At 41.5% G+C, this 25,794-nt stretch overlaps 2 protein-coding genes across 9 annotated transcripts in view; one reads left to right on the forward strand and one right to left on the reverse strand.

Moving 5' to 3' along the window:
* Positions 1-462: 462 nt before the first annotated feature.
* On the reverse strand, positions 463-22,583 carry ARMT1 (acidic residue methyltransferase 1). Of its 7 annotated transcripts, none has more exons than XM_059700052.1 (5): positions 22,427-22,583; positions 19,612-19,717; positions 18,941-19,185; positions 14,822-14,987; positions 463-622 (listed from the first exon to the last, which is right to left on the reverse strand). In XM_059700052.1, exons 1-5 carry the CDS (start codon positions 22,465-22,467, stop codon positions 533-535), a joined length of 648 nt encoding a protein of 215 aa, XP_059556035.1. In that variant the 5' UTR covers positions 22,468-22,583; the 3' UTR covers positions 463-532. The 7 variants fall into 7 exon arrangements, with proteins under 7 accessions (XP_059556035.1, XP_059556033.1, XP_059556034.1 ...); XM_059700050.1 differs by lacking the exon at positions 463-622 and adding an exon at positions 10,109-11,834; XM_059700053.1 differs by lacking the exon at positions 463-622 and adding an exon at positions 11,843-14,461.
* A 122-nt stretch (positions 22,584-22,705) lies between these two features.
* RMND1 (required for meiotic nuclear division 1 homolog) overlaps positions 22,706-25,794 on the forward strand; it is a 30,278-nt gene continuing 27,189 nt past the window's right edge. Inside the window, exon 1 of one of the 2 annotated variants that reach the window (XM_059700049.1) lies at positions 22,706-22,969. The gene's annotated coding sequence lies outside the window, so the exon portion shown is untranslated. Of the gene's footprint in view, positions 23,202-25,794 lie in introns of both variants that reach the window. The other variant, XM_059700048.1, reaches the window with a different exon arrangement.

The following is a 25,794-nucleotide window of genomic DNA, read 5'->3' on the forward strand; positions in this document are numbered from 1 at the left end:
GACGTTAAGTAGCAGAATAATTGGACACCTCGCTAAAAATCACATAGTTAATTAGTAATAGAGCTGGAACTGAAATTCAGATCCCTTGCCCATGTTACCAACTCTTTGAACAAGAACTTACCTCAATAATGAACAGTCACTGATGGGTCTTCTCTAAGATTCCATTATTAGGGTTTCAGCCATTCAAATCACATTCCATTTGGGAACCGATGAGAAAGGATCTAGAAATATAAAATTAAAGCATACTTTTACAGATTAATATAAAATTGTGCCTCATTTAATTTTAAATGACTTATCAGTAATGCTATCAAAGATTGGGCAAGAAGGGTAATCATTTATATGAACAAATTTTAGATTGCACCAAGACAGAAAAACAATTTTTGGTTGGAAGAATGAGCCAGTTCATTCTTGTCAAATCACTTCCATCTGTTCTCAAAAATAATTTCCTTTCAAAATAACTACCCACTGTTTTTCAGCTGGTTGGTGGCATGAAACATAAGAGGCATCCTTTCATTACTGGGTTTGCTGATGCTCAGCCCTCTACATCAAAGGTTTTGCAGAATACTTCCTTTCTCAATGTGGTGTTCAGACTATTGTAAAATTCCATGAATTCGTATGTGCCCTATGATAGGAAATATAATGATACAGAAAAATAATATATTCTCAGTCGCCTCCATTCCAAATTATTTTAAAGCATAAAGTTGAGTCATCTCACGGATTGGGTGTCGACCTATAAACCAGAAGGTCATGATTCGATTCCTAGTCAGGGCATTCGCCCAAGTTTGGGGCTCAATCCGCAGGGTGGGGCATGCGGGAAGCAGCCAATCAATGATTCTCTCTTATCGTTGTGCGCTCGCTCTCTCTCTCTCTCTCCCCCCTTCTCTCTCCTCCTCCTTCCCTTCCTCCCTTCATCTCTGAAGTCAATAAAAATATATTTGAAAAAATAAAGCATAAAATTGATATTTAGGTCAGTTTTTTTTCTTCTACAGAGACTTTAAAATATTTATTAACTCATAATAGGGCTTACTATCCACCTAATCCGAGGGCTCATATGTCCATTGATAGTATATTTACTCATTTTAAAAAAGAATTTAATTACATGGTTACAACTTATGCTAATAACATAGTAACTTCAAATAAAAGCCTTAACTTGAGTTTTAGAGTTCAGCAGATAGAAGTTTAAGCTTTGGCTCTGTCATTGACTAGTTGAGTAGCCTTATGTTATTTGAAAACACGCAGACTCGGTGCTTTTATATGCTTAATGTAATAAAAAATTTGCTTTCAGGATTTTTATGAGGATATTATGCCACATTATGAGTAAAGCACTTAATATTGTGCTGCTTTTCAAAAGAGGACATACAGAAGGCCAAGAGACATATGAAAATATGCTCCAAGTCATTAATCATCCGAGAGATGCAAATCAAACAACAATGAGGTACCACCTCACACCTGTCAGAATAGCTGTCATCAACAAATCAACAAATGACAAGTGCTGGCGAGGATGCAGAGAAAAAGGAACCCTTGTGCACTGCTGGTGGGAAAGCAGACTGGTGCAGCCACTGTGGAGAACAGTATGGAGTTTCTTCAAAAAAAATTAAAAATGCAACTTCCATTTGACCCAGTAATACCACTTCTAGGAATATATCCCAAGAAAACAGAATCACCAATCAGAAAGGATGTATGCACCGTTATGTTCATAGCAGCACAATTTACAATAGCTAAGATTTGGTAACAGCCTAAGTGCCCATTGGTATTAAGTGAAGTGTGAGATGGGAAGAGAAAAGACAGTATAAAGTGTCTTCTCTTTCCTGCAAGAAATAAAAAATAAAAATAAACCTAACATGCCTTTCACCAACTTTGTGAAAAATAAAGGAAAATGGAAAGAAACGGAGAAAAATAAGGTGTTCTTAACTTGCTTTCATGCCATAAACTTTTCCAAATAAGATATCTAAATTTTTGACAGTGATAAAATAGTATTTCAAAATAGCTAAACCACTGTGACATCATATTAAAAGATCTGTGGTTTCTACAAGTGACAAAAGTACAGGTGCAGCTAATATTGCTGAGGTTCGTGGCCCATATTCAAAATGGAATACTAAATTTCAATTCAATATTCATAAAAATAAAGATGACATGTTCCCCACCCAAGTCTTCAGGCCACCTGGATTCTGTCTGCTGAACTCCTTGGACACCAAATCTCTCTGTTGGAGACAAACCAAGCTCAATTTGTACCTTCTTAAATGTGCAATAGAATTGGAATATTAGTTCCTTTAAATTTTTTCAATCATAGTAGAAATTAATTTGCTGTATTAAAATTTACAAAATAAGGAAACAAAGATAGTATCGCTTGTTTCCTTCAAGCACAGATTATAAGCAAATAGAAAGAAATCTTTTAAAAATGTATATATTTTTATTGGTTTCAGAGAGGAAGGGAGAGGGAGAAACAGAAACATCAATGATGAAAGAGAATCATTAATTGGCTGCCTCCTGCATGCCCACACTGGGTATGGAGCTCACAACCCAGGCATGTGTCCTGTCTGGGAATGGAACCATGACCTCCTGGCTCATAGGTCAATGCTCAACCAATGAGCCACACTGGCTGGGCTAGAAAGAAATCATTTTTGTTTTCTTACTAAGTTTCTTGTGTGACTTTTCTACATTGTTACAATGCTATTTCTTTTTTCCGTTTTCCCTAAATTTTAATTTTGCTTCCAAATTCACGTTTTGATATACTTCTACAATAAACCACTGTAATGTTTTGTTGTATTGTACATATACAAAAAAATTCAGCCAAGAAAAGCATGAGGACACAATTGTATTGTCTTTGACCTGTGTTTTACCACGGCAGATGCCAGAACCCTGGCTCCAGCGTAACGATTTGAAAGTTGAAACCACAGGAATGTGTGCCGTCAACAATGAAAATTATACTCGGCCAGCGTTTCTTGCTGAAATCTCTGTAGTAAATAGTACAGAAGAAAAATCTAGCCACTTTATTATGCTAACGGATCTCCCCCTTGTGCCTAAACTTTGTATTGAACTCAAGCAGAACTGAAAGTCATCAGCATGGTATATAGCATGAGTTTTTTAAGTAAGGAAAAAAGCAACTTCCCTTTCTCATGTAAAGCAATTACTCAATAGGTTGGGGCTGAAAGTCTAATACAAACACTGTCTAGGGGGGTGGTGGCTTCAAATGACTCACAGTCACTGAAGACTTGCAAGTCTTAGTGGCACTAAGTTGCCTGAAGATGTTCACTTCCTTTTCTTTTATAATAGCAGAAGTTTTGAAAACGACATAGCAAAAGAAAATATGGTCTAGCTATATGATGAAACGGTATAGACACTTTAAAAATCACATTTTTTAAGAATTTCTAACAAATGGGAAGCTGATCACAATATTGAAGGAATAAAACAGTATTCAAAGAGGCACACACTTATGGAAAACTCCCAATTCTATATTCCTAATCCGTTCGATCAGTACTAGCTGATCTAATTGGTCAGGCTTTCTAGCAGATCCTTCTCACCCTTCAGGCTTCAATTTCAACAGCATCACCTCAGAAGTTTAAAAGTTACTTTAGCCGAAGCCGGTTTGGCTCGGTGGATGGAGCGTCGGCCTGCGGACTGAGGGGTCCCAGGTTTGATTCCGGTCAAGGGCATGTACCTGGGTTGCAGGCACATCCCCAGTGGGAGATGTGCAGGAGGCAGCTGATCGATGTTTCTCTCTCATCGATGTTTCTGGCTTTCTGTCTCTCTCCCTTCCTCTCTGTGAAAAATCAATGAAATATATTTAAAAAAATAAAAATAAAAAAATAAAATAAGTTACTTTAAATGCTGGAATGTGTCACCTATCAGTCATTCATTGAGCACCTCCTCTGTGGCTGGGGGGGGGGGGACAAATTCCTGAAGACACTGTCGTCAGAGGCTGCCCCCCAAAATGCATGGCTAATGAGAATCAATATTGGAAGTGTCTTTGGTAAGAACCAATCTTCCTTCTACTTTCTAAAAGATCTGAAAATGGGGTGAACATTAAATACACTGGAAGGGGGAAATGTCACCCACCACAGAAACACAGAAAGGCAGGAGACAACGTGAGTGGCGGTCTCTCACGGGGGGAGGGGGGGGTGTCATCATATCCTAACTAATGCTCCACATGCAACAGTAACTCCTGCCTTTAGTTTACAAAGGAAGGGGAAGATGCGGTTAGGGAATATCCAGGTGGCCACTAGAGGATGCCAGAACGCTGCTATCTTTCAGCAGGACTCGGGTTTCCCTAGGGAAATCCAGATTTGACATTGAATGTAGCTCAATTTGACCAGAAATAACTTCTCCTTTTCCAGTAAAATGGTGAGAATGTGACTTAGGGCACACAGTTAACAGGAAACAGGGATTTATGAGTCTTGGACCATTACAGAGCCCCAGATCATACTGCTATCCAAGAAAAAAACAAAACAAAACACTTTATCCCCTCAGCAGGAACTAATTGCTAATTAGTTCCTAAACTAGTTCAATAGTGAGAATTTGGGGCTATGAGTCTAACACAAACACTTATTAGTTCACTAAACTAGGAAAAAGTTATAAAAGTAAAATGACAGCAATAATAAAAACAAACCAACCAGACAAAAACTTTAGGAGTTAAAACATACTTCAGAATTTAAAAAAAAAAAAAAAATGTTAAACAGTATGATCCTGCTTTCTTATCTTAGAAATGTAAAAAATATGTCTACACATGAAGAAAAACTTAGAAATACATATATCAAAATCTTAACAGGAACATTTGGAGGTAGTCGGATTATGTTCTTGTTTTCCCCTCTGCTTTATTCATTTTCTACAATTTCACGATGTCACTTATTGTTTACTGTGTCAGACATGACATTAGCATTTTATCTAGGTAATAAGACAAGCATGTGTGGAAGTGTTCCGTGTCCCTGAGCCTCAACCCTAGTCCAGCAAAAAAGGAGGGAGTAGCCGGCCAGCATGGCTCAGGGTTTGAGTGTTGACCTATGAACCAGGAGGTCATGGTTTGACTCAGGACACATGCCCAAGTTGCAGGCTCAATCCCCAGTGTGGGGCATGCAGGAAGCAACCAATCAATGATTCTTTCTCATCACTGATGTTTCCATCTCTATCTCCCTTCCTCTTTAAAATAAATAAAAATATATTTTTTAAAAGAAGAAGAAAGGAAGGAGCTAGAATAGAGAAAAGCTTTGTGGAGGCAGAAGCACCCAACAAGGCTCAGTGGGATTCAGGGCAGACAGAGCTGTTAGGAAAATGAGTGGGAGGGGGAATTTTAATTAATCTAACTCTGCATTGTTTTCAATCCACTCTATAATTTTCAGAAAATGTAAGTAAAGGGTTTGGACAGCGTTGAAATTGCCTTTTGTGAAGGATCTTTGCTAGAAACATGACCTTGAGGTTGAACAGGGGTTCTGGTTTTATAAAGGTTCAAAAGCATTATTGTGTTTTATCAAACACAAAATATTGCCCCCAGTTGTTTGGGTTTTTTTCAGATATCACAAAGCCGCTATATTACAAAGCCGCTGTTTTCAAAACTGCCTGGTACTGGCACAAGAACAGACATATAGACCAGTAGAATAGAACGGAGAACCCAGAAATCGACCCTAGCCATTATGCTCAATTAATATTTGACAAAGGAGGGAAAAGCATACAATGGAGTCAAGATAGTCTCTTCAATAAATGGTGTTGGGAAAATTGGACAGATACATGCAAAAAAAAAAAAAAAGAAAAAGAAAGAAAGAAACTTGACCACCAACTTACACCATACACAAAAATAAACTCAAAATGGATAAAGGACTGCCCTAACCGGTTTGGCTTAGTGGATAGAGTGTCGGCCTGCGGACTGAAAGGTCCCAGGTTCGATTCCCGTCAAGGGCATGTACCTTGGTTGCGGGCACATCCCCAGTGGGGGGTGTGTAGGAGGCAGCTGATCAATGTTTCTCTCTCATTGATGTTTCTGACTCTCTCTCTCCCTTCCTCTCTGTAAAAAATCAATAAAATATATTTTTAAAAAATGGATAAAGGACTTAAACATAAGATGGGAAACCATAAAAATCTTAAAAGAATCCATAGGCAGCAAAATATTAGACATATGTCATGGCAATATCTTTACCGATACAGTTCCTAGGATAATGGAAAGTAAGGAGAAAATAAATGGGACTACATCAAAATCAAAAGCTTCTACACAGCAAAAGAAACCATCAAAAAAAAAAAAAAAAACAAGAGAGCCCACTACATACATGGGAAAACATATTTGCCAATGTTATATCCGATAAGGGCCTAATCTCCAAAATGTATAAGGAACTCGTACAACTTAACAAAAGGAAGATAAAAAAATCCAATGAAAAAAATGGGCAAAGGACCTAACTAGACACTTTTCAAAAGTGGACATACAGAAGGCCAAGAGACATATGAAAACATGCTCAAAGTCACTAATCATCTGAGAGATGCACATCAAAATGACCATGAGGTACCATCTCACACCTGTCAGAATGGCTGTCATCAACAAATCAACAAACGACAAAGTGCTGGAGAGGATGCGGAGAAAAAGGAACCCTCGTGCACTGCTGGTGGGAATGCAGACAGGTACAGCCACTGTGGAGAACAGTATGGAGTTTCCTCAAAAAATTAAAAATAGTCCTGATTGGTTTGGCTCAGTGGATAGAGTGTTAGCCTGCAGACTGAAGGGTCCCAGGTTCAATTCCAGTCAAGGGCATGTGCCTTGGTTGCGGGCACATCCCAGTGGAGGGTGTGCAGGAGGCAGCTGATCGATGTTTCTCTCTCATGGGTGTTTCTAACTCTCTATCCCTCTTCCTTCCTCTTTGTAAAAAATCAATAAAATATATATTTTTAAAAAAATTAAAAATGGAACTCCTATTAGACCCAGTGATCCCATTTCTAGGAAAATATCCCAAGAAATCAGAAACACCAATCAGAAAGGATGTATGCACCGTTATGTTCATAGCAGCACAATTTACAATAGCTAAGGTTTGGAAACAGCCTAAGTGCCCATCAGCAGATGGGTGGATTAGAAAACTGTGGTACATGTACACGGTGGAATACTATGCTGCTGTAAAAAAGGAAAACTCTTACCATTTGCAACAGCATGGATGGACCTATAGAGCATTATGCTAAGTGAAATAAGCCAGTCAGAGAAAGATAAGTATCACATGATCTCAGTCATTTGTGGAATATAATAAACAACATAAACTGATGAACAAAAATAGATCCAGAGACAAAGAAGCATCCAACAGACCATCAAACCTCAGAGGGAAGGCAGGGGAGGGTGGCGGGGGTGGAGGGGGTAAGAGATCAACCAAAGGACTTACATGCATGCATAGAAGTATAACCAATGGACACAGACAGTAAGGGGGGTGTGTCCTGGGGGGTGGGATCGATCAATGGGGGGAAATTTAAATTTAAAAATAGATTAATTAATTAATTAATTATCCCTACAAATTTTGTTCATCTGCTGTTCTATCAAAAAGGAGAAAAAAACACCATCCCCCATTGATTTACCTGCCCTTCATCTACATTTCCATCATAATACACCTGATACTGAATCTATGTCTTGATAAAAAACATTGCATAAAATTCATGAGCTGCTTTATCCAGGAGTTACTTCATACTTAACCAAGTATGGTATCAGCAGTTGAAACAATCGCAGATGCCATTTTGGGAAACCTGCCCCCAAAGCCTCAGCTTTCCCCATCCCATCATGCTACTCTGCCTGCGCCAAACCTACAGGCCAAATTTGCTGGAATGGAAACAAGTGTGGGAGCGGGAAAGGACTGTAGGCAGCCCTGTCCACTGGGTGCCTTGGTCCCTCACTTCAGTGGCTCTTAAGGATGTTAAGCAGCAGTTTAAAAGCCAATGTTTTGCAACAAAAGAGAAAACAGATAAAACTTCATCAAAATCTAAAAGTTTTGTGTTGCAAATGATACCATGAAGAAAGTAAAAAGACAAAACTACAGAATGGGAGAAAACATTTGCAAATTATTATCTGATGAGACTTGTATGCAGAACCAACTCTTACAACTCAATAATAAAATCTAATTTTAAGTGGACAAAGGAATTAAAAGCATTTCTCCAAGACATACAAATCACCAATAAGCACATGAAAATATGCACATCATTTCTCATTAGGGATATACAAATTAAAACCACAATGAGATACCACTTCATACCCAGCAGCATGGCTAAAATAAAAAACACAGACAATAACAAGTGCTGACAAGAATGGAGAAATCGGAGCCCTCATACATTGCTGGTAGAAATGTAAAATGTTGTAAACACTTTTGAACAGTTTGGCAGTTCCTCAAACCATTAAAACTCAGCTGCCATATGATCTAGTACTTTCTCCCAAGAGAACTGAAAACTGTACTAAAAAGAAAAGTGTACATGTTCATAATAGCATTATTCTCAAAAAAGTGGAAAACCAAATGTCCGTCCACCAATAAATGGACAAATATGGATTATCCATGTGGTATATCCATACAATGGAGTATGACTCAGCAATAAAGAATGACGTACTGGCACGCACTGCATCTCATGAACCTTGGAAAGAAATAGGTCAAACCAACACTCGGTGTCCCCCAAGTGGGACACAGGCCCTGACACCACCCTGGAGCAACACCCCACCAAGGCCTTTATGTTTGGCGTAGGTACAGTCACCAAAAGACCACATAGTTTATGGTTCATATCTGCATAGGCAAATCCACAGACAGAAAGTAGACTACTGGTTGCCAAGTGCTGAGAGGGGAGTGGGGAATGACTGTCAGTGGGTACAGGGTTTCTTTCAGGGGTGATGCAAATGTTCTGAAATTAGATTTTGGTAATGGATGCACAACCCTGTGAATATACTAAAATGCTATCCACTTAAATGGATGAATCATGTATGTAAATCATATCTCAAAAAAAATTGGTTAAAAAATCAACTAGTGAAACTATAGGAGGGCTTTTTTCTGCTAAGCATTTGTTTAAATGCAACCTTGACTTCCTCTTCCAGAGGGTACCTTTCTTGCTTCCTTGTTCTCTTTCTTGTAGGAGGGGGTGAACTACTTCCTCAGACATCCTAATTTCATGTTGATAAAACATGGTAAAAATATAAAACATCCAGTGCTTTGGAAAATGAAATATATTATACCATAGGTCACACTGTGACTGTAAAGATGACACAAATGTTCAATTGTGTTCTAACTTATGTCAAGTGTCAGCAAATAATTCTAATATGCTCAGTATTTAAGTAACTTAATGTTTATAACAGGAACATATGTAGATAAGGAAAGAGTAAATTCAAAATATGCAGCTTTATATAAATACTAGTGTCCCGATGCACGGACTTGTGCACATTGAAAGGAAATTACTTAGAAGAAATATTTTAATATCGCTATTCATTTCTTGCTAATGAAAATAGGATTCTACCAAGTCTCCTATCTACCTACTCCAGGACTTCTGTGAGGATCAAATGAGATGAAACATAGGAAAATACTACACAAACGTTTGGTTAAACTATAAAATGTTTGCACCTGGCTATAAAGCAAGTCATGTTTCTGGGCTGAAGAAACTCCAAGGTTGCCAGTCACTAGGGAGAGGAAGCCGGGCATTGCTCTGTGACGTCATTACCCGGCCACAGCCACCGTTTCTAGGCTGGGCTGTGGGCTGCATTTTGCGCCATGGGGTCTTGGCAGCGTTGGCTGTGATTTGGTGGGGTATCGCTCCAGGGTGGTGGTGGGGCCTGTGTCCCACTTGGGGGAAGCCGAGTGTTGGTTTGTCGGTGCCAGGTCCGTGGTGCCATTTATTTTAAAATGGCCAGTGCACGTCATGGCAGCTTCTGCGTTGAGCATCTAACCCCTGGCAGTCATTGCTCATCATAGCTACCAGTCGGACGGATGGATACTTATCCTTTTATATATATAGACTTTACAAACAAATGTTAAACACTTAAAGGCATACAATATAATTTCATTTAATGATACAATTTAAGTACTGCTTTGGCAATATCTATAGTATACATTATGAGTTTCTTCATTATATACACCTCATTTTAAATCTCCCCTTCTTGACTTTCCCCACTAGAAAATAAAACCAATGTGACTCTCAGTACAATTCATTTTATTATTCTAGTGCAAGAAAACATTTCTAGGTTTATTTCCAATTTCAGTTTCAAAACAAACTGACCTGAAACATATTGTTTTTAATACTGGTGATCACCAATAAATATGTAAGAATATAAAAAAGATTCAACTCGTTGGTAGTACTCCAAATTCAATGCACAAGAATCTTTTCTATCTAAAGCATATTTTAAAACTGCCAAGCGATCTAAAAATCTGTTCATTTAAAACATGTTAAAATACTATATTTCAGTTGACCACAAATAGAATGCAAAAGGTATTATGTTTTTCTTCAAATATCATTTATTTCATTCTGTTCAATTTTGTGCTCCCTACAATTCCAAAGGTCAATCAAAATCCAAATGTAGGCAAATGAAACAGGCAACTGAAATTAAATAAAACTTAAGAACAAAAGTATACTTAAATTATGAGGTAAGTTTTACTTTCATGTGTTCAAATATCACAGTTGTAAGAAATGCCCCTCTTTATAAAGCATATTTAAGATGTATATTTTTACAGAGCCCTTATTTCTAGAGCCCCAAATCAAGTTAAATAAAATTCCATGCTTCCTAGGATATTAAATACCATGCAGCATAGTATTTTCTGTAAAAAGTTTATTTATTCCCTTATATTGCTTTCTGCCCAATTAAAAATAAGCTGATGAAAACCATTTGAAATTATGCATGTAACTTGAAATAAGTCACTAAGATTCCAACATAAATGCAAAGACCTGTGACTAGTTTAACCCATCTATCCCCAAAACAATGTATGGGGCAAAATGTTCAAAGAAAAAGGCATCCAGAGTATATAACTGAGCCCCAAGAAGCCCAGCTGCTCAGTGCTAAAGCAAAGCAGTCACGTGACTAAATTCACACACTGCTTTTCCGAGGACGATTGTTGCCTGTCAGATCTTTCTACATAAGTCAGAGTTCAGAAACCAAGTCAAAGTGGACCATCAAACTGAAATACTCCATATTTCCCAGTGGTCAGCCAGTTGGGCTCAGAGGCCATGAGCTGTTCACCTTGCCCGGGCTGCAGACCAACCTGAATCTCCGCTTTTAACGTGCGGATGCTGCAGAGGGGGGCGGGATGGAAGCCGTTCAAAGCTTGGTGGAACGGAACAGTAAACTCCCATTTTCTGTCACCCGTCAACTTCCTGTAATTCAAATCACCCTTGAATAAAATTAAATGTGCCTTTTGTAGTTCAGCATATAAGTCAGGAGCAACCTGAGACATTGCACAGAATTCATGAGGCAGTGTCCAAAATATATGATCATGGTAAACCCACCTGCCCGTCTTAACATAATTTTCCCAGTTGGCCCCACACTCAGATACCCACTTATGATCAGAATATTTTACTTGTTCAATCAGCCAATTAAAATCATGTATAGTAGTATCAGAAACAAACCATGGAATCATTTTTCCATAAAAATGGATCTCGGTAGCTAATTTAGAAGACAACAAGAAGTCGGCTAATATTAAATCTGTAACAAGTTCGAACCCAGAATTATCCAGAACAATATCCACTCTAACAATAGATGCTTTTTCTCTTGTTTTCTTGCGATTGCTAAGCAATGACCAAAGATGTTCCATGTCATTCACTAAAATGAAAGGCTTTAGGTCTTCCAAAGAATTTATTACATTGGTCTTCTGAGAACTGGATTCCCCACCTGATAGAGACAGATCACACTTATTTCCCCACAGTGAAATCTGAAAAAGAAAAAGTACAAAACATTTACCCTTCTTCTGAATAACCAACAAAAACTAACATGCAGGATGTCGGGGACAGGGTTGCTAAAAGTATTCATAAAATTCATTTCTACAGAACGCCCATCAAATCCACTTTGCATGATGTTGTATAGAAAGGTAAAACAGCCCTGCCCTTGTGGCTAAATTGGTTGAGCATCATCCCATGCACCAAAAGGTCTCAGGTTTGATTCCTGGTCAGGGCACATGCCTGGGTTGCAGGATTGATTCCAGTAGGGGGTGTGCATGAGGCAGGTGACCAATGTTTCTTTCTCTCTCACATTGATGTTTCTCTCTCTCTCCCTTTCCCTTCCTCCCTCTATAAAATCATAAACAAACACATTATTTTTTAAGAAAAGGGAAAACACTAAAACTTTTAATTGGTTAGTATGTAGTGAAATTTTAAAAACTGGTTTGAATGATTTTAATGACCCATATCATTTAATCAGAATGAAATTTTTTGCTTCTTGCAGATATAAGAACAAGATCCAAAAAGAAGCCACAAAGTTTACTTTATAATTCAGTGTCAAGAGAAAAGTAAGTGACTTTTTTCCTCCCAGCCCCACCCCTAACCCCCCAAAAACCTGCTCAATTTCTGTGAGTAAATCCAGTCTCCCTAGGATTTAGTTCTCTCACTTGTAAAATAAAGAAATTGGACAAGGGGATGTCTAGTCTAAAGACCCTTCCAACTCTAATAATCTATCATTCCACTTTAAACTGAAACAATACTCAAGCTTATTTTGTGGGAAATGGCATATAACCTTCTTCCTAAAGCTATAACTAAAAGTACGTGTGTAGGAGTGCAGGCTCTGGAAGCAGGCAGGCCTGGGCTCAAGTCCCTGCATTTCCAATTAACAACCACTGGTAAGTACAGACCCCCAAGGCTCAGGTTATGCAACTAAAAAATGAGATAAAAATAGTATTTACCTCACAGAGTTATTGCGAGAATTGACATAATGGGTGTAAGTAATGTATCCAATAACTAGCATATAGAAGTACTCAATAAATAGTAGCCAAAACAGATTCTACTTTTATGATTCAAAATAAGAGGAAAATGCATGTTCCAACCAAGAATACTATTTTTAAAGGATTAAGTGTATACACACACACACCTACACACACACATTTTTTTAGGTGTAAGTCCAACTCTGATAAAGAAACATGCACTGGTGTAGACGGTGGCCCCCCCAGCTGAGGTCAGGGTCTGTTGGCCTCCTGCATATTCCCAGTCTGTGATTAAGTCTATATTGATTTGTGCCCTTATCTGATTGTCTATATTCCCTCAAGACTACAAGTTCTATGCCAGCAAGGATTGGTCTGTTTTCTCACCATTACATGCCTGCCATTGAGAACAATGTTTGATAGAGTAGACATGGCAATGTTTGTGTGGCAGGGGTGGAGTTTTATAGTTTTAAGAACAGGTCAACATTCCCACAGACTGAAACAGCTGGGAGCTCCTTGCAGGAGGTTAACCTGCTGGTGCTCACGAACAGTGACGGGGGCAGCTTTGGCTCCTTGACTGGGGAGCAGAGCAGCAATTTTGGGTAGCGGCCGAAGCAGGTGACAGAAAACAGATTGGTACTCCTTCTTCTCACAACTTATTATACTCATGGGACGAAAAACGTATTATATACAAAGGCTGTGAAAGAATGACCGAGCTGTGGATAATGAGTAACGTGCTGCTTTTCTTCTCTCAATTCTAAGCTAAACATAAAGGATAGTTCAGAGGAGACAAGATAATTGGGTTTACTAGTTAACAATACCCTGACCTTTCCCTCTTCATCACTCAGCTTGCTCCGCTTGCCCTACAAGTTCCACGTCCCACAACCTGTCTGGAGCCTCTACTTTCCAAGTATATTCAGAATCTTGAGAGATTTAACATCTCTGATGCTACCAATTGGACCTGAGTCATTTTCATAACAGATCTCCAGGTTCTACCCTGAGCCTCTTTGGTCTGTTTTCAGAAGTAATCCTTGAAATAAGTCATTTAATGTTACTCCTCTGATCCAAACCCTCTAATACCTTCCCATTTCCTTCTAGGAATCAAACCTGCCTTCTGTGGCCCTTCCAGCCCCTCCTCTTACCTCTCTCATTTCCAACAGAATCCCCTCTCGGTTCTCACACCGGACATGCCTGTGATCTGCTGCTTCACCCGCTTCAGGCTTCCCCCAGGGCACGGTCTCAGCCGGTCCTTCCTGGCTCAATATGGCCTCCCGCACCCAACACTCCTGGGCCCCTTCCCTGCGTTATTTCTCTTCATAACATTTTCTGACATCTCCTTCTGGAAATGTTTCTAACTTTTCCTAGGCAGTCAGGGCTGGGGAACTACTGCGTACAACTACACATTTTCAAACCGCTCCGAACCTAGTATATAAATGTAAGGATGTCTTGAATGAGAATTTAAAACTAAACTTACACAAGCTTGATGAAGAAGTGTAATGAGGCTGTATGAAATAGGACAGTTTCTACCTGATGATGACGACAGCACATCCTGTGTTCCAGACTCTGCGCAGTACTCACGTGAATGAATCCAGGTTCTCACATCAAATTATGAGGTGTTCAATACCACCGTCATTGAACAGACACAGAAACTACAGGTCAGAGAAATTAAGTAACTTGCTCAGGTCCAATCACAAATAAGCGACAAAGCAGACACTGAGGCCCAAGTCAGGCTGGGCCAACCAAACGACTGTGAAGTATTCTCTCAAGAATGACAGAACCTATGAAGCCACGAACATCACCCGCAGGTGCAGTAGAAGAGATTGCAAAACCCATTTTCAGAGCTCAAATGGATTGTCATCTCTTGAATTACACTACTACTAAAATGATAAATGATCAATGATAACTAAAACGACAATGTATATCCGGGCTTTGTTGTTAAATGTGTACCAGTCTGTTTTTTAACTATTTAACTCAACAAATATACTCAGGAGATGAATGCTCACATTTACCTGAAGAAGTTTAAAAAACTCATCTTTCAACTGATTTTCATCCAGGTGCTCAATTATTTGCATCAGCTCTCGCAGGTGAATACATAAAGCCATGATGGATTCCTGCGACTCGAAGAAGTTTTGTTCTTTCGATTCTTTAAATACATCAAAGTCATCAATTGGTGGACTAAAGTGAGAGAAAAACATAAGTGAAACATTTATATAACTCTGCATCTTTTTCCCATATGTTTGAGTAATTGCATTCTTTAAAGGAAAGAGAATAGTAGCATTTGGTCTCAAAAATGACAGATAACTGTCCAGCCGGAGTGGCTCAGTGGTTGAGTGTCGTCCCAAGCACCAAAAAGTCTCAGGTTCAATTCCCGGTCAGGGCACATGCCCAGGTTGCAGGCTCGATCCCCAGTGGGGGGGTAGGGGGTACAGAAGGCAGCCGATCGATGATTCTCTCTCTCCCTCTCCCTTCCTCTCTGAAATCAATTATTATATATATATTTTTTTTTAAATGACAGGTAACACACTATATATAACATAGGTCAAGTTACACAAAAATGATAATCAAAGTACACAAAATCCCCCAAACTCATTTTAATTAACTGCCAAAAGTGCCCTGGAAGTATTAAATAATTAGTGACCATATTCATAATTATTTACCCCATTTCCAGGGCAAAAGGAGAAAGAGAAATAAAATTTTAAGACAACTGCTTCAGTTTAACAAACATTTTTTTGGGTGCTCAAGTGGATTCCAAATAACAAGCATATGGATAGAAACAGAATATCTGAATATAATGTAGTAAACACTAAGATTCGAACATAGGAGCATTATGGGAACACAATGACTACTTGAGATAAATCAGATCATACTAATGTAAGTTTTATGATATTGACATATTTTGATCATTTATGTGTAGATTTTTAGTTTGGTTTTTTTTTTGGTAACTTTTACTCCCAAGTTGACTGTAACCAATGGTGATATATGTGCCATGATGTGCTATATTCACATGCTGTCTGTGGGAAACTGTTTATTGCCTTCACTATCTGATAAGCATAGACAGAGAAACCCCCCCCCCCAAGGCTGGGTGCCTTTGAAGCCCTCCCAAAGGTCAGAGCTAGGTGCCACCTCTGTTTGTCCAGACAGTGGTAGCTGAAACTACTCCCCCATTTATTATTATGTAAATCCTTGCTGATGGGCTAGTCTGCCTGTTGCAGGGGGTGACCTGCCTAGGGCTATGCTATGGGTGCATCCCAGATCAATAAAAGCTTGGTGAGGCCTGAGCACAGAGAGGAAGTCCTTCGGGACTTGTCGCCTGGTCCCCCAATATTGCAAAATTATCTCGTGTCTTTTTCTCTCATTTGTTGTGCGGCTCCTCTTTCAGATACTGAACCCTACTCCACGCGAGTCGTGGAAGGAAACACTCAACAGCTGTCCAATGAGATCAAATGATATTAATATTGCCCTACAAAAGCATAACTAAGAAGGTATAAATACTAACTGAATGGCCTAAACAGAATCAACTGTGAAGACCGTTCAGATGATCTGATCTTCTAAATTAGGGTACATTTAGATCTACTCATGTAGCTACCTTAGGGTGAAAACAATGACTCGGTTATGGGATTGATTTAAAAACAAAAACATACCAGACTTGCCCTAACCGGTTTGGCTCAGTGGACAGAGCGTCGGCCTGCGGACTGGGGGGTCCCAGGTTCGATTCTGGTCAGGGGCATGTACCTTGGTTGCGGGCACATGCCCAGTAGGGAGTGTGCAGGAGGCAGCTGATCAATGTTTCTAACTCGCTATCCCTCTCCTTTCCTCTCTGTAAAAAAATCAATAAAATATATTTGAAAAACAAAAACAAAAACATAGCAGGCTGTATAATCCAAATGAGTGCTGGCTCCTTCCAGCACCAGCCAGCTCGGGCGTGCACCCTTATTCCAAAGATGCTGCCACTGCTCAAAGCACTTTCTGAATGGTCTTCAGAACCTGAGGCACATGGCTAACCGTCCTGTCGGTGCTCGCTCATCTTCACCCTTTGGAGTTCATTTCTTTTTGGAGACAGCCAAACGTCACTCAGAGCATTGTCAGTAGAATCAAATCAAACGGAGTAAACATTTTTGGTCAAAAATGAGGAGTGACTAAAACATAATGAGACATATTCATTTTGAGGCTTGTAAACTGGCTCTGAAAGAAATTCCAAAGAATGAAAAGGTGTTTTTAGCAATGGCAGCACTGCTGAAATAAATCTGTACCTCCAAGCGACTTAAAAAATAAAAACTGGCTGGATACATAGGCTCCAGTGCTGGGGTCAGAAAATTACAGCTTGCAGACCCAACCTAGCCCACCACCTGTTGTGCCTGACCTGCAAGCTAAGAATGGTTTTACATTTTTGAATGGTTGGAAACAATCGAAAGAATATTTTGTGACACATGAAATTACGATGCCAGTGCCCATAAATGAAGTTTAGCTGGAACACAGCCATGCTCATTCTTTTATGTGGCGTCCAGAGCTGTTTTCGCACTGCAGCGACAGGGCTGAGGAGCTTCGACAGACCATGTGGCCCCAACAGCCTGAAATATTTACTCTCTGGCCTTTTACCAAAAAAACTTTCCCAACCTTTGTTCTAGTGTTTTATTTTTTTTTTAATGTTTTTTATTGATTTTAGAGAGACAGGAAGGGAGAGGGATAGAGAAACAGAAACATCCATGAGAAACATCGATTGGCTGTCTCCTGCACGCCCCCTAGTGGGGATGGAGCCTTCAATCCATCTCAACCGCTGAGCCACACCAGCTGGGCTGTTCTAGTTTATTAACAAATTGTTCATTAGTTTAAAGTCACACCTCATATTAAGAATGAGCTTTATTTCTTGTATTTAAGAGAGTAAACTCACATCACTATGTATGATTTCTGATTTTTAAATGTTTGCTATTTTAGAATTTACTAAAGCTGCTTATGTGCATACACTATGACCTGGTGATTCACTCCTAGGTACATCTCCAACAAAAATACACCCGTATGTTCACAGGCATTTGAATGTTTATAGCAGCACTCTTTTTGTTTTTTAATTAAATCTTTATTGTTGAAAGTATTACATGTTTCCTTATTTGCCCCACTGATCCCTCTAGCCTCCCCCCCACCCCCCATTACCCCCCTCCCCCGCCACAAGCCTTCACCACCCTACTGTCTGTGTCCATGGGTTATGCATATATGCATACAAGTTCTTTGGTTGATCTCTTCCCACCTATCCACCCTCCCTCGCCTTCCCTCTAAAGCAGCACTCTTTATAATCACTGCAAAATAAAAACTATTCAAATACCTATCAACAATAGAAGAGCTAAAAAGATTGTGATATACTCATATATTGCAATACTATATAGAAATGAGTTATTTACAATTATATGCAAACAATAGGGATGAATCTCAGCAACATAATGCTGAATGAAAGAAATCAGATACCAAAATACATCCCATGTAATTTCACTGGAATGAAATTTTAAAACAGGCAAAACTAACAGATCAAGGCAGTGGTTCTCCTTGAGGGGCCAGGATGGCAGTGAACGGAGGGGGATCCACGGGGGCTCCTGGAGTCCTAGGACGGGTCTGCCTCCTGATCTGGACACTAGGGACGCAAGCATGTTCTGGTAAAGTTGCTGAACAGTTAAGATATGTGCACTGGTCTGTATGTACATTACACTTTAATAAAAGCTTTTAAGATGCCTTCTATTTTCTCTGTGCTATTGATTCCTTATACCAAATTAACTGACATATAATCTAGTTTTATAAATAAAACGAATGTTTACTTTGCCCTTTGTTATAATAATTATTTCAAATTAACATCTTTTTCCTCAATAAGTATAATATGTTTTACTCATGAAGAAAAATAAGTTTTTGTAAGAATTTTTCATTAGTTCCTACTTCAGATATTTCAATCTATGTCTACTCCGGGCACGTGGATTATAATTGCCAAGAATCTATTATAGTGATAACACCTGCAGCATGCCCAGAAGTGCCATTAATAGCTGTTGAACTAAATTCATGTTTCCACTGGTTTTTATTTTCAAACTTATCATTTTATAATGTCAAAAAAAGCATAAGTTATCTGAACGTTTATTTGATGGTTATATACTTACCTCTGGATAACTGCTTCATGAATTCTACGATACATGTAGCATTCTACAAACAGCCATGGTGAGTAGAACCACCTTGGTTTTCCATCACTGTCATTTAAAAGACCCTGTTGATGTTCTAGGTACTGATTCCATATGTCAGTATCAGCAAACTTCTCAACCAAGGGGACAATTGGTTTGTCTGTCTGTGATTCATTCCGCAATTTAGAAAGAAGAGAAATTGCTTTCTTTTCAGCTTCTATGCCTTTCTACAGAAATAGGGAAGAAACATTTACACATATTAAAAAATATATAATCTATATGTAAATAATTAAATTTTACATATATTTTATATTTAAATATACACGAATACTTCCTCTAGGGTAGCACATTTTTATGGACCTAAACTTAAAAAGGAAAGAAATACTATATTACAAAACTACATCTTATGTGTTCACAAACTATTATAAACATTTAAATTTAGAATTAAGTTGAAAATCAAATCACACACACACACATCTCATATCAACATTATCCTGCCTTATCTATTCTGCCAGGTTTTTTTTTTAAGTTTCATCTAATAACTAGTCCCTTCATTATCTTCAAGTGGAATGACCATTATCAAAGAGGGGAAACAGCTTAGTATGTTTGCTAAAGATTTAAGAAAATAATTAAAGTTCAAATACATTTCATACCTCTCCATGTTTCTCAAACATTTCATTTTTATGTCGATGCAATGTATCAATAGCCTTGGTTAGGATCTGTGGTATTCTGTCTTTAATTGTAAGATATGCAAACGACCTAGAAAAAGGAATCACATACATAGTGTATAACTTAGTGGCACTGATACTAGAAGACTGGTCATCTTTTCGTTTCTGGGGCAACTCATTTAAATTAAAATTCCTTTTCATACAACCATTATAAGGAAAATCAGCATTGTCTGGCTACCACTATATTAAGACAGGAAAATCTGACAACTCCTCTGGTAAGTCATCAAAGCTAGGCAGTCTTTGTGCCTCTAACCCGATTCTCCCCGGAAATCTGTTAAATCCTTACCTTTCCCGATCTATTACTTTTATTCTCCTTAATCAGAAACTAGTTTAACGATGTGATAGGACAAAAAAAGAATTACTCTAAAAATCAAACAGGCTCTCCTCCCACATCAATTGCTAAGTGACACCATCTACTTAGAATGAACAAGGCCGTGGATGTGAAACGGCTTGCAAGACTCTACTGTATTAGAAAAACAAGGATAGTTATGATCCTGCTGCTTTCTTTTCTCTGTCTTAGCCAATTTTAATTCTTTTCAAAGGCTTTTCCTGCTGCCTTCTCTACCTGCACGATGACTCCTTCCATCCTGTTCTGTCCCTAAGCAAAATTAAGGCATGTTACCAGCTCACACTCCCAACCAAAAAAAAAAAAAAAGGTTTTCTAAAAGTGTAAAAGAAAGCTAATAAGGGAAAACTTGAGTATATTTGCATTTAAAAATTAAACATAGTCGAGTTTAGACCTACAAACACCCAGATTTACAGATTATCATTTTATATGTAATGAAATACAGCACACAGTTAGAAAACAAGCAGACTTTAGCCAGTGGTGAAATTCTGTGCAGTTTTTAGAGAGCACAAAACTGAGCTGATCAATTCACTTACATCATCAGAGACAAAGTAAAAACAAAGAAAGTTGACATAATCATTTTGTAAATACCTCTGCCCAAACACCTATTCTAACTTTAAGATGGGATCAGCACAATTCTGAAAACTCAAATATCTCCCTGGCCAGTTGGTCATCACCCAGGTGACCAAGATAGGGAGCATGCAGGAGGCAACCAACCCACTGATGACAGATGTTTAACTCTCACACTGATGTTTCTCTCCCTGCCTCTCTCTAAAAATCAATTAGAAAAAACAATATAAAAACTCAAATATCTTACTGAAATTTTTTAAATATTGGGTTATACCCTGAGTAACTGAGGTTTCCTCAAAAGACAACGATAAAACTACAGTGAATGAGCACCGACCCACGCACCAAGCTGTTGCTCAGGGCACATGTCCAGGCTGCAGGCCAGTCCCCAGTCCGGGGTGCTCAGGAGGCAGCCCATATCCATATTGATGCTTCTCCCTCCCCCGTTTCTCTCTAAAATCGAGAAGAACATTTTTTTTAAGTATACATTTTAAAAAATCAGAAGACGCCGATTCTGTGTTACTTTGAGTAACCTAAAGTGGTTAGGTTATAATATGTGTGATAACCACTGTAATCAGAATTTAACGTTTAATCGTCACTAGGAGGCCTGGCACAGTAACTCCGTGGGTTAGCGTGCTACCCCAGTGTGCCAAGGCTGTGGGTTTGAGACCGTCAGGGCGCATCCGAGAGTCCACCAGGAAATGCATACATAAGTGGAACGACTAATCAATGTTTCTTTCTCTCTCGCCCTTCCTCTCTGTCTAAAATCAATTTTAAAAAAATGCTTTTTAAAACACTACTAGTTCCCTGGGGGGAGAGAAGGAGCGTTAAGTGAGGTGACACTTGAGTCCTCCCAAGCAGCAGCTACAAAGCAGTGCTTTGAAGATTGTGCTTGGCTGTCAAGCTCGCATTGCTCTTTCTCCAGCTACTGAGTGTCCTCAGAGGCCTGGGCCCGGGGCAGGTACCCTCCGGGTCAGCGCTCGGGCAGCGAGCGAACCCTCCTCCCGGCCGCACCCCAAGTGCCCGCCGAAAGGGGGCCACCGGCGTCTCTCTCTCTCTGGCCTCCCTGGAGTAGACCGAGGTCACTTTCTTACGAGTGTTCTCGTGTTTTGCAATAAGTGGGAAGAAGGGCGTAGCTCCAATAGTAAACGTGACCGTTCAATGTATACCAACGGATTTTTTTTACGGTGTCCACAACTTTACCCGGTAGGATTCTCAACAGCAGGATTACGGCTTAACCTAACCGGCACGCTAGAAGAAACACATTCTCCATTCATCTGAGATTCCTTTTACAGGGAATTTGACCACCACCTCCCTCGGCGCCCCCGCCCCGCCCCCCGGAAAGAAAGCGCGTTTATTGAACCGTGAAAGCCATGCTCCGCAGCACCCAGAAACAGGCAGGAGGGCGTCGCACATGCGGGGTAACACCGCGGCACAGACCACCGTGAGGACAGGGGGGCTGCCCGGTGCGAGCGGCTGTTGGCGCCCCAGAACGCCGGCAGGATCGCGGCGGGGTCCGGGGTGGGCTCAGCCGGACTCCCGGCCCGGTCCCGGGTCGGGGAGACGCCACGAGCCACCGCAAGGAAGATGCTGCGCCGCCGGCGCGAGCGCGGAGCCGCCGACCCGAGCGCGGAGCCGGGAGAGCCACCCGGCCCCGCCTCGCCCCCGCGCAGCCGGCCGCCCGGGGAAGCGCCACCCGCCGGCAGGACTGAGCCGCCGCGCGGCTTCCCGACCGGTTACCCACAGCCTCCCGGCGAGGCCCGGCTTCACGCAAAGCTGGGGAAGAGGGAAGAGAGCGGGGCACTGGGCGAGGCAAGCGACACCGACCCTTCGTCCTGTCCCGACAGAGGCGGCGGAGAAGCCGCCATCGCCTTCGGCGTCCCCCGCGCAGACGCTGGGGTCTCGCCCGCCGCAGGAAGGGAGGCGGGGCCGGCCCGGAGGAGGAGCTGCGAAAGGCCGCGCCGCGGCTTAAAAAAAAGTGCTTTTGAACAAAGAAACTTTATTTGTTGCCCGTGGAAGGGACAAACAACGACCGGCTCTGGGACGTGGAGATCTTCCGGGGACGGAGGCGGGGACAGCAGAGGGCGACCTGAGAAGCGGAACCCGGAAGCGGGCGGGAGGCGGAAGCCAGCAGGCACCGGGAGGTCCCAGGGACCAGGGAGCGGAAAAGGTCGCGGCGCGGTCACGTGGCCTGGCAGTCACGTGGACCGGGAAGCTCGCGCTCCGCCGGGCCCGGAGCTCTGTGCGCCTGCGCAGTGCCGCGCACTGGGAGCGGCCCAGTGCGGGAGTGGGTTGGCTCTGGGGACGGGAAAGCTGTCGCCACCAGTCTCTTTCCTCTGCGGCCGGGCCCCCTTCTCTTCCGGCGGAGAGGTTAGTGCACTGCCTGCCCCGGCAGTCCGTGAGGCCCTGCGCGGGGGCCCCCGCCTGCCTGGAACCTCCGCATGACAGTGTCACCGGGACCGCCGTGGTGCTCTGCGCGTAACGGTGCTCTTTGGTCCACTTAGCGGGGAGTGAAAAGCACTCACCCCACACACACTCCTCCGAGCCGGTGCACAGCGGTCACTGCACAGCTGAAATAGCTTTGAAGTTAAGGGATTGGAAGGTATGTTCCCGAAGATTAAGGTCACTTGGCCACTGATACTGTTTTCGTAGGAAATGTGCCCAAGAACCGAGTAGCTGCTTTGTATTGCATACAAAAAATAGGAGTTGAATGCCTACTGTGTGCTGGGCACTGTGGCCAAGGGGACAGCGTGAACCAAAGACAAACCTCAATCCGAAGTTTAGAGGGGAGACAAATCTATCCCTTCCTCTTCTATTTTTCCTTCTAGCATTGTTGCTGTTTAATGTATATTTTGCTGATTTACCATGTTTATTGTCTTGTCAAAAAGATAGGGATTGTTAGTCATTTTCCTGAATTTTCAGCAAGTAGGACAGTGTCTACCTACCACATGATAGGAACCCAGTTCACATGTGTTGTGTGTGTTAATAAACTGAAAACGTAAGGTATGCAAGGGATGTTACATGCAAGGAGAGCTATAAAGGGGAGGAAGATAGAGAATGGGTGCTGACTGTACATTTTAAATGAAGTGGTTGGGGAAGGAGACGTTTGAGCCAAGGTCTGAAGAAGGTGAGGGAATGAGGCTTGCAGAGACCTGGCAGGAGAGCATAAGAAACAGTAAATGCAAAGATCCAGAGGCCAGAGTGAAGAGCAAAATGAGCAAGGGAAAGGGCTGTGGGAGATGTTAGAGTGCTGCAGCGCCAGAGAATGCAGGGCCACACAAGCTATTTTAAGATTTCTGGCTTTTACTTATAGTGAAATATGAGGCCATTGTCAGATTTTCTACAAAGAAAAGATGTGATCTGACTTCAGTGTTCGAAGGATCACTTTGGTGACTGTTGAGCAGAATCTGCAGGAGCCCAAGAACAGACACAGGGAGGATACGATGTGGAGCTATTACCGTAACCTTTGGGAGAGAGCGCGTGGACCAGGTGGCAGGAACTAGCTGGAATAAAGCGAGTGGGGTTTGCTGACGAGTTGGGTATAGAGAGTGAAGAGAAGAGCCAAGGTGGCCTCCAGGTTTTGGGCTTCCGCAAAGATAAGGATGTGATTGCTATTTCACGAAAGGGGGCGAGAGACTGTGGGAAGAATAGGATTTGTAGGTAGATTTCAGAAACTGAGTTTTGAGAATGCTACATTTTGTGTGTGAATGAGAGTGGTTTAGAGGTAAGTTTTTGATACTCATTAAGGAGTAAGATGGTATAAGATCATGAAGTTGGGTGAGATCACCACGATCTGAGAAGAGAGAAGAGAAGTGGCGAAAATACTGAGCCTTAGCTCGTTCCATTCTTGAGGGGTTGAGAAACCAGCCAGAGACCAGAGCTGCCACCAGTGCGGTAGGTAAGCGGCCCGTGGGGACTCCTAGAAGAAGCCTAGGGAAGAAGGTGCTCCCAGGAGGGTGGAGTGATCAGCTGTATCAGATGTTGCTGATAAGTCAGGTAAACTGAAGACAGAGAAGTGCCCATTGGACTCAGAAATGTCGAGGTCATTGGTGACATTGACAGGTGGTAAAGTGTTTGGGATGAAAGCCTGATTGGAGTGCGTTTGAGAAAAGTCAGAGACGAGGAGTCAGAGGCAGCAAATAAAACTCTAAAAGGAAGGGAGCTCAGAGAAAAGGTATAGTATATGGGAGGGAAGATGGAGCCAGGGAAGAGTTGGTTTTATCAGATGGGAGAAATGCAAGCATCGTTGTATGCTGATAGGAATGTGCCAGTAAAGAGGAAAAAATAAATGGCATAGAAGAAAGAGGGGAGAAGAGCTGAATCATTCCTTCTGTAGAACTGACACGCTAACCACTGAGTGACACCAGCCAGGGCTTTGAGTGTTTCTTGGATGTGCTCTGGCTGGAGGTAGAACCTGGTATTATTATTTATTAATTACTGTATTATTTTCCATATGAATAATTGTAAACCAACTTTTGCCCCACCCTAACCCTGAACACCCCCCACCCCTGTCCTGTCCTCCCTCCGTTCCTGTGGTACAGTGCTATGGGGACAAGTGTTTGGGGAACTGGAAAAGCCTCGGTTTTAATTACATCGCTGCAACTCGCTAACTGACCAGTGAGCCTCTTTAAGCCTCAGTCTCCTGACCTGGAGGAGGAGGGAGAGATAGAAACATCAATGATGAGAGGGAATCACTGATCAGCTGCCTCCTGCACACCCCTCACTGGGATTGAGCCCACAACCCGGACATGTGCCCTTGACCGGAATCAAACCGGGACCCTTCAGTCCACAGTCCGACGCTCTATCCATTGAGCCAAATCAACTAGGGCCTAAGATACGTTTCTTAAACATCCTTTGGCCCTGTGAGTCTCACATTTGAAAGCTCTGGCTTCCCCCTACCCACAGAAACGCTCTAGGATCGCTTATGATCTGGCCACTGCTCCTTGTCAGTGCTGATCGCTGAGGCAGCTCTCTCCCGCCTCCCCTGAAGTTGCACTTGTTTGTCAGGTAAACACAACTGTGTACCTGGGTGTTTGATTTGCTGATCCCTCTGCCCTTTTGACCCAGTTCAACTGTCACCTCTGACTTTGTCCTGCCCTCGCCTTACCCCAGATGCTCCCTTCCCAGGCCCAACAGCAATTCGTGCCGTAGAGGTCACAACGTTAATGTCTGTTTCCCCTGCTGGACAGTGAATC

This window comes from Myotis daubentonii, chromosome 6 (assembly GCF_963259705.1).
Source record: "Myotis daubentonii chromosome 6, mMyoDau2.1, whole genome shotgun sequence".
NCBI classification, from domain to species: domain Eukaryota; kingdom Metazoa; phylum Chordata; class Mammalia; order Chiroptera; family Vespertilionidae; genus Myotis; species Myotis daubentonii.

What these genes read in the sequence shown, in the direction of transcription:
- ARMT1 (XM_059700050.1), bottom strand. Translation starts at nt 22,467, where the DNA reads ATGGCGGCTTCTCCGCCGCCTCTGTCGGGACAGGACGAAGG. An exon ending in CTGTCGGGACAGGACGAAGG is followed by an intron (nt 19,718 to 22,426) that starts GTCGGTGTCGCT and finishes TCCTTTTTCTAG; the next exon opens with GTCGTTTGCATATCTTACAA. An exon ending in TGTTTGAGAAACATGGAGAG is followed by an intron (nt 19,186 to 19,611) that starts GTATGAAATGTA and finishes CTATTTCTGTAG; the next exon opens with AAAGGCATAGAAGCTGAAAA.